This window comes from Oenanthe melanoleuca, chromosome 1, assembly GCF_029582105.1.
Source record: "Oenanthe melanoleuca isolate GR-GAL-2019-014 chromosome 1, OMel1.0, whole genome shotgun sequence".
NCBI classification, from domain to species: Eukaryota; Metazoa; Chordata; class Aves; order Passeriformes; family Muscicapidae; genus Oenanthe; species Oenanthe melanoleuca.
In genome coordinates, this window is record NC_079333.1 from 243511 (window position 1) to 252482 (window position 8972).

The following is an 8972-nucleotide window of genomic DNA, read 5'->3' on the forward strand; positions in this document are numbered from 1 at the left end:
AGCTCTTTTAGCTCCTGGTGCTAAGCTGCTCATGCTGGACGAGACGACTGGGAGAGAAGAATACAGTTCATCCAATTCCTTCTGGGACACTGAGAGGGGAGGGTGTGGAACCAGGAGCATTGTTTGGTGTCACCTCCTCTCTGCCCTTCACACCTTTCAGCACTTTGAACCAGCCAAGAGCTTTCTCCAAGGGTGCAATGAAGCAGCTGTTCCTGCTTCCAGCTCTGGCTCTTCCCGGTCTCTGACCTTGACTGGTTTTGTCCCTCTTGCTGTGCCCTCTGTTCCCCCTGTGCTCAGTGGCTGCTTCCCAGGACTGTGAAACTGGCACAGATTAAGGGCTCCAGCCCCTCCTTTCTCTGTCCTTGGAGCTGCCTGCTCACAGCAGCCTTTTCCATCTGGAAGCTCCACGTGAACAGGGAGTCCCCACCTCTGTTCCCTGCACAACCTGCAGGAGCCCAGGGCTGCCATCTCAAGTCCCTGCTGGCACTGGAGGCTCCCAGGTGCCCCAGGCTGCTGTGACACCACTGCACACGGGAGGGAACAGTGGCAGGGGCTGTGCTGAAAGTCAGGTCCATTATGTGCTGCTGCTGCTGCTGCTGTGGGGGTCATTTGTCCAGCCCTGCCCCAGAGTCAGGGATCAGATCCAGGCACTGCTGCTGCTTCCTTGGGTTCAGCCACAGTTTGGGTGTTGCTGTCAGTGCCAGCAGAAGCAGTGGCTGGAGCAGTGGGTGCTGTCAGTGCCCCAAGCCCCAGGGCCAGAGGGGTCCCTGGCCTGGGAGGGAGTTGTCCCCTGTTCTCCTTCTGCCCCACACAGAGCTGGGCTGGGCACAAGTGGGGCAGCACAGCAAACAAGGAGGCTGCGAGTCTCTTCCAGCCCTGTCTGCTCAGAGTTTGGCCCTTGGAGCTGCAGGTGGGCAAAGACAGCTGCTCCAGGTCCCTCTGTGTGTCCCTGTGTTCAGCAGTGCTGCTCCATCAGTCTGTGCCCAGCAACGGGGAAAAGCCTCAGCCCTGCAGGGCCAGGAGCTGCCGGGCTCTGCCTGAGCAGCTCAGCCAGCAGGAAGGAGCTGATCCACACGGGAACCAGGAGCCAAGGACACTCTTTTTTATGGCATGTTTTCTGGTTTAAGGAAAAGAAAAAATAAAAGGAAAAAGCACAGGAAAAATGTGAAAGATAAAAACAAAATGAAGGTGTTACTGAAAGATAGTTCATACCTTTGGATAAAGGGGTAACTGATTTTTTTAAAACAAGAACTAAGTTATTTACTTTGTAAATGTGCTGACGGCATGGGTCCATCTTACTGACCCCAGCAGACTTTTTAAAACAATTTTGGGGTTTATTTCCAATATTGTTATTGTAAATTGTGGTTGAAGTAAGAGGAAATTGCTTTGTGCCCTGCCAGCTTCAAGCAGGACTGGGAATCTAAACTCTGTCAACCCCCAAATCCTTTAGAAGATGCCCTTCCTTCTCACCCTTCAAATGAAGTGCACATTTCCTTTAAATTGTCAGTGGTTTCTTAAAGATGGAAAGTCCCACTTACAGCTTTTGCTCTGGTTTGGAAGTGCAGAAGGGCAATTCTCCATCCATCAGCTCCAGGCTGCACTGACTTAGGAACACAGCCCGCTCGCCAGGTTTTGTCCACTCGTGGCACTTCTAGAGGAGAAAGAAAGTGCAACTGCACAATTCCAGCCAAGAAGGAACGAAGAGTGGGACAGACAAAACATCCTGTGGAGATCCAGGGGTTCAGCTGGGACCATGGAGAGTTTGGGTTCTTGCCAATTGGGTGTGTGTCCCTAACTGCAATCTCTTGGCCTGCAGGAGCGTCTCCCTCACCTGCAAAAGCAGAAAGCTCAGGCGGTGTGCTCGGAACGGGCTCGTCTGATGCAAAGCTGTCAGAGCCCAGTGAGGGCAGAGCCCTGTGCCCAGGGCTGAGCCCAGCACAGCCCAGAGTCCCTCAGCATCCGCAGAGCCCAGCTCTAAGGAGAGAAACCAGAACCCACCCGTCAGCTGAAGGCTCCTGTCCCCCTTGTCCCAACCCCCCCAGTGCCCAGGCCGTGCTGGCTGTGCCCAGAGCTGGGCACAAACCTCCCAACCACTGCTGCCCCTGGGAGCAGAGCAGGAGGGCAGCACGTGTGCCCAGCCTGCAGCCAGCCATGGCACATCCAGCCCCTCAGCAGCTGCCCAGAGCCAAAGAGCAGCTTGGCAGCCCACTGAAGAATTTGTTGCATCCACTCAGCAAAGGGGGAAACCTTTGGTGCCCAGCCAGGCCGTGCCATGCCCAAATCTGGGAGCATTCCCCAGGCTGGGGACTCACCTGCAAATTGGGTGTGGAGCATGTCATTAAAGAAAGTGCCAGAATCAAAGTCGATCATCTCCAGCTGCCAGTGGCCAGGTCGAGGAAGAGGTTGTCATCCTTGAGGTTGTCTTTGTAGCAGCCCCACCTGGTACAGCTTCTCCAGGGGCTGCTTCTCCTTCCCTGGGAGCCAGACCAGGCTGTCAGTGCTCTGCCCAGGGACTCAGCCATCACTGAAGCAGGACAAGTAAAACCAGGTTGGATGGTGGCCACCAGTGCTTGCAAGACCAGCTCAGCTCCAGAACAGATGCTCCCATCTGATGACCCCTGCTCCGTGGTACAGGCAGGACAAAGAAGTCTGGGTTTCTTTGCTTCTTATCACCAAGAGATGTGTGGAGCTGTTTAATCCAGGCTCCTAAATCAAATGGTGCCTGTGAATCTCTTCCATTTTCTAGGGCAGATGAACATCCTGCAGCCAAGGGTCATAGAAGAGATCTTCCACAGATGGCCTGTCCAAGGAGCGCATGGATAAACACCAACTGATAATATCTTGGCACTCTGGGGAGAGAAACCATAAATCACCAGGCAGTCGGAGAAGAATCCTGTTCGCTTTGCCCCACCATTCCTGTGCCTGGGCTCTGCTGGATGCTCTCAGAGCTGTGCCTAAACTTTCCAGTCAATTCCCTGTTTTGGAGGAGAGCAGGACATGTGCCACCTCCTCAGCAGCTGCCAGAGCAGGATGCTCACGAGCCCACTGCTGTCTCCCAGCACTGGTATTCCCCGTGCCCAGAGATGAGGATCCACCTTGAGAGAGCCGTTGTGGGAACTTGAGCTTGCCCCGCATGAAGCTCCGGCCCTTCTTGAACGGGTGCTTCCCGCAGACCATCTGGTACAGCAGGATACCCAGGGACCAGATCGTTGCTGCCTCGCCGTGGTAGCGTTTATGGTAGGTCCATTCTGGGGGGCTGTAGGATGGTGTTCCTATGGAATACAGATGGAGCTCATCAGGGGGATGCTGCTGCTCCCAGAGCAGTGGTTGGCAGGGCTGGCAGCTGGCCCCCCTCTGACCCCCACCCAAAAGCAACTTGGCTGCAGAAGCAATGCCATGGCCTGCAGCAAAGGGGGGAATCCCTGGTGCCACAGCCAGGCTGGGCCATGAGATTTCCAGGAGTATCCCCCAAGCTCGGCTCACCTGCAAACTGGGTGTAGACTGTGTCCTGGAGGAAGGTGCCACAGCCAAAGTCAATCAGTTTGAGCTGCCCGCTGTCCAGGTCGATGATTATGTTGGCCGGTTTGATGTCTCTGTGCAGGACCCCGCAGCTGCTGCAGTGCCGCACGGCCTCCAGCACCTGGCGGAACAGCCCCCGCGCCTCCTCCTCCGGCAGGAACCTCCGAGCCACGATGAAATCAGAGAGGTCCTGACATCGCTCCGGACGCTCCAGCACCAACAAGAAGCAGCTAGGAAGCTCAAACCACTCCAGCAGCTGAATGACTCCACGGAAGCCAGTGGACACCTTGTCCAGCAGCACGATCTCCAGGGGCGCACGGGCGCCGTCGGGCTGCGCGAGGAGCACGATGCCGTCAGCGGGGCTGAGGCCGTGCCAGGGCTCTGGGACTCCTCAGCCAGCCCGGGATGCTCTGCACCCCCCGCTCACCCCACGCCCGCTCTCCCTGCAGGGCTCCCGGCGGCTCCCACCCTGCCGGGCCCCGGCTCCTCGCCGCCCGGCACGGCCCGGCTTCTGCCGCTGGCCCCGCTCACTCACCAGCTCGCCCCAGTGCCGGATGCGATCCCGCGGCACGCGCTTGATGGCCACCTGCGAGCAAGGGGCAGCAGCGGGCTGAGCTCGCCGCCCGGCACGCCGCGCTCCAACCTCCCCTTCCTCGTCTTCTTCTTCTTCTTCTTCTTCTTCTTCTTCTTCTTCTTCCTCCTCCTCCCTCCTCCGCCCTCTTCCTCCTCCTGTTCCTTCTCCTCCTCCTCCTCCTCCGCCCCCGCCACTCACCGGGGCGCCGTCCGCGAGCCGGGTGCCCGAGAAGACGCTGCCGAAGCCGCCGCTGCCCAGCAGAGAACCCATCCGGTACCGCTCCTGCAACGCCTCCTGCGACTTCCCTGCGGGCGACACGCGGCTGTCAGCGCCCGGCCCGGGGCCAGACACGGCCCCCGACCGCCCCCCGAGCGTCCTGGGCCGGGCATCCCCACCCGCCCCGGGCCCCGGCGGAGCTCGGGCCGGGGGAGCCGCAGCGGGGGCGGCGGGAGCGGCCGCGCCGCGTGTGCCCTCCGAGGGCCCCGGGAGGAGCCGGGGCCGGAGCCGGGGCTTGAGCCCGCGATGGGGCCGGGGCTGGGGCTGGGGCTGGGGCCGGGGCTGGGACAAGCGGAGCCAAAGAGAGGCTATTCCGCCCCAGCCCCAGGCACTGATGCCCAGCCAACAGCGCCATAGCCAGGACAGTGAGAGCCGGGCGGAGGCGAGACCGCGGCGGGACGGGCGGGGCCGGGGGCGGGGACGGGGACGGGACAGGGGCAGGGGCAGCACCGCCCGGGGCCGGGGGCGGGTTCGGAGCATGGCCCGGCAGGGGAAGAGGGGGAGAGGGGGAGAGGGGGAGAGAGTCCGTGAAAGGGACACCGGGGAAGAGGGTGCGGGACTGCGGGAGAGGAGGAACAAGAGATCGAGAGGGTCTGTAGACTCGCTGCTGCTGCTGCTGCTGCTGCTGCTGCTGCTGCCGCCGCTGCTGCTGCTGCCGCCGCTGCTGCTGCTGCCGCTGCAACTGAACACCGGGGCCGTTTGTCCGTGTGTTCGCTTGTCCGCGTGTCCGTTCCACGCTCGCCCCACACGCCCCATGGCCGAGCCCCGCGCGTCCCAGGGACAGCCCCTGAGTCTGTCCCAACACGAGAACTTTGCCCTGTTGAGCCAAGGCCCAGAGTCCCGCACGGTGACACAGGAATCCCCTGGGTCCCTGCTGTGCATTGGCCCTGCTGAGGCTCAGACACTGCCGGGGCTCATTCCCTGCCTGGAGGATTCCTGCCCCAGCCAGGCACTGCACTTATGTCTCCAGCATTGCTTTCCAACAAAACCAGGGGAAGGCAAAGTGTTTGTAGCTAAAACTCACAAGTCATCGATCTTAGAGGTGAGATCCATTTGGGATTAATGGCATGGAGAAGCAGTGCAACACTAAAACACTAGAAAAAGGGAGCATAGAAATAAACACATGAAAACATCTTGGATTGTTTCTTTCCATTTTCATTTCACTTCTGGAGAGCTGTTTCAGTTTTCCAAGAATCTTCTCCACAGTCCTGTCTGCTCTTTTCAAGAACCTTTCATGGAGAATGAGGTCGAGCTTCTGTCACAAGTTGTGCCACCAACTGCAGCTTCTCTTGGCTTTCCACACTGTGCATGCAGCACAAGTTCTGCAGCAAAGCAGGACAAATGTTTGGAGAACTTTACAACTTATCCTTTCTTTTCCTTGTGGTCTGGGGAGTTGTGCCATTGGTAAGGTTTTGATTGTGATTGTTCCAAGCTTGGAAAACAGGAGGTGGTACCAGGAATTGTTAGGGAATGCAACCCTGACTGAACTCAGAGAAAGAATCTCCAGAGCCTGCAGCTGGAAGTGGAGAGTTGTGTGATAATGATCTCCATGGACACCTGCAAGTAACTTAGACTGTGAAAATGGGCTGACAGACGCAGTTTGTTTCTGTGTTCAGTTTTAGATCATTCTACATCTCTTGCACTGGTATAAATCAAGAGCACAATCCATTCATGATAAGCACTAGACCAAGCTGGACTGCCCAGAGTAGACGACAAAAAGAATCCAAAAAGGGGAAATGCAGGTGAACTTTGTGAACTTGGTGAACATTGTCTGCAAGAAGGGTATTTTTTTCTAATAATTTCTAGTCCATTCCTTTTATCCTTCTGACAAGGCCATTTGCATCCCAGATTCCTCATCAAAGGAGAACCCTGAGCTTGTGGAACTGTGTGTCCCTGTTCCTCTGCAGGGACACTCAGAGTGAGACAGGAAGCAATTTTGAAGCAATTGTATTAAAACAAAACTAGTTATTAAGTAGAGATTGATATCATTCACCCAAACCAAAAACTTTGGCTCAGCCTGGAGCAGTGTCCTTGAGGGGTGTCCCCACTCCAGGGAGGAAGGCCCACACCCTCCAAGGAGGGAAATGTCAGGACACGCTCCCGTTACAATCTGGGACGGGGCTTTTCCAGTCTCAAGTGCTGCCCTGTCAGTCAGATGTGCCCAGGCTGTGCCAGCTGAGCAGCTCTGCAGAAGTTCTCAGTGGTGGCACTTGGTTGTTCCTTTCTCTGGGGATTTTCCCAGCTCTGCCACAGCTTCAGCTCCCTCTCAGGATGTAGAACTTTGGGATGGAGGAGTCAGGCTGGTTTCAGCATTATTCACCCCAAAAGCAGTGTGACCCTCCCCCCCTCCTTCATTTCCCACTTGGGGCTTTGCAAACAGAGCCTTGTTGGAGTTGTTTGAGCCCATTCCAGGCAGAGCCTCCTGCTCCAGTGGGAACTGCCTTTCCTGTGCCATGGCCAGGCCAGGTCCCGCTGCAGAAAAAGCCCCAGTCAGCCCCAACACAGGAAAGGGCTCGGGCACAAGTGCAGACTGGCATGGTGGGAGCTGTGCCTTTTCCACCTAAACCCAGCTTTTCCCTCCTAAACCTGGCTTTTCCCACCTAAACCCAGTTTTTCCCACCTAAACTCAGGTTTTCCCAGCACTGACTCTAGGAAATCACGCGTGCTAAGGACCTGAAATCCCGGACATAGCACCGAAGCAGAGACACAAAACTTCCTGCAGAGCCCAAGCCCCAAATCCTGTGGCTGCTTTGGTCCCTCCCAACCTGGAGAACACCCCAAGACCACCCGGAGCACAGGGATGGGGGACAAGGACACCCCAAGTTTCTCAGAGCCCCAGGATGGAGGTGGGGGCTGAGGACACCAAGGCCCCCAAGCCTGGGGATGTTCAAGGAGATGCTGCAGGGGGCCCCTAATCCCAGCAGGTTCCCCCTGAGTTCAAACCCCCACATGGCTCCCCCTGAATTTTCCTGACCAGCGGTTATTGACTGAGGTTTTCCTGCTTTTCCTTTGTTTCCAGGAAAGGTTTCTGTCCATTTTTGGGTGTAGCCCCTGGTGGGGCTTTGTCTGTCCGACATGTACCTGAAGGCCCTTAAATAAATGCAACTGCTTTTTATTCCCTTAATTTTGTCTGGCCTCTGTTTTTAGGTAGCCCTGGAAAAGGCATCAGGTCAATACAATGCTTAGTTTTTAAAAACCCACTGGCCTATGGAACTGCACGATGCTTTTTCTGTAGGAAGAACTGGAAAGCAACCAGTCCAGTTGTGCCAACTTTTACCAGCTCAGGTGTGACTTTGAGGTTGCCAACCACCAGGGACCACCAAAGAGGACCAGGACAAAAGAACATGTGCAGAAAGGGAAGAGAAAACATGATATTGATTTTGGGGGAAAGGATTATCATACGTAAGTTTATTCCAGGAAAATTGGTGAATATGTATATAGAATAGAGTATAGAAACAGAAGCATTTTCTATTATCAGTGAGTGAGCTTGGTGGAGTTTTGCCCTGCATATCCAGCCAAATAAAGAACATCTGCTTTCTACAGGAAAAACTCTCTACGGGAGACAGTTCCTCAAACATAGAACTGAAATGCACAAGGAAGAAAATGCTCACAAAACGGCACCAAATTGTTTCCGAGCCACCAAATCCCTGAAATGTAACCAGACAATTTAACTTAAACAGCAGAATGTGACAGACTCCTTATCTTTGCTTTGCAAAGAACAACAAGTACAGTGTGTCCACTTAAGACAATTCCCTCTGGAATAACACATTCCTCAACTTCCCCTGAAGCTGGGATTTTGTACTAAATACAGACATGATTAAGACTTTTTTTTCCAACCTGACTATCATGGCAGCTCACTTGTGCCCTGTGTGTCCCACCTTAAAGAGCTTTTGAACAGATTGTTTTATCTGCAATGACTTTGTGCGTGTAATCAGGAAATATTTTTAATTGTTCTTTTAACCATTACTGCCCTCAGAGTGGGTTTGCCTGAGGAGATTAGGAGCTCAGACATGCAGGTGTGAGCAGGTTGCTTCCCCTGGAGAAGTCAGAGCAAACACAGAGCTCACATCTGGGATTTGAGGGATCCCAGCTGGCTGGACGCTGGCAAATGTCCCAATTGGCAAGGAGGACAAGAAGGAGGAACTCAGACACTCCAGGCCAGTCAGTCTCACTTCGATACCCAATAAAATAATGGAAAAGGATATTCTGGGAAGTACTGAAATACACCTGGAGGACAATACAGGCATCAGTCAGAGTCAGCACGGCTTCATGAGGGGAAGGTCCTGCTTGTGAAGTCTGATTTCCTTCTATGACAGGGTAAAAACCACTCGGTTGATGCAGGAAAGCCAGCAGATGGAATCTTTCTCGATTTCAGCAAAGCTTTTGGTACTGAGTCTCCCAGAATGCTTCTGGACAAAGTGTCCAGCACACAGCTGGATAAACACATTGTGGGATGGGTGAGCAGCTGGCTCGGGGTCAGGCACCGAGGGTGGCAGTGACTGGGGTGACACCACGCTGGCAGTGGTCACCAGTGGGTTCTGCAGGGCCCCATTGTCAGCCCTGTCAGCCCCCCCGCTTCAACATCCTCCTTAACGACCTGAAC

The 8972-nt window shown here is 55.2% G+C and overlaps 1 protein-coding gene across 1 annotated transcript; it reads right to left on the reverse strand.

Moving 5' to 3' along the window:
- Window positions 1–2655: 2655 nt before the first annotated feature.
- LOC130259283 (serine/threonine-protein kinase pim-1-like) lies at window positions 2656–5422 on the reverse strand. Its single transcript, XM_056503460.1, is given in 7 exon segments — window positions 2656–2849; window positions 3096–3272; window positions 3484–3850; window positions 4055–4105; window positions 4292–4459; window positions 4462–4651; window positions 5394–5422. Coding segments are annotated over 7 exon segments (1089 nt in total). The 3' UTR covers window positions 2656–2742.
- Between the last annotated feature and the right edge of the window lie 3550 nt (window positions 5423–8972).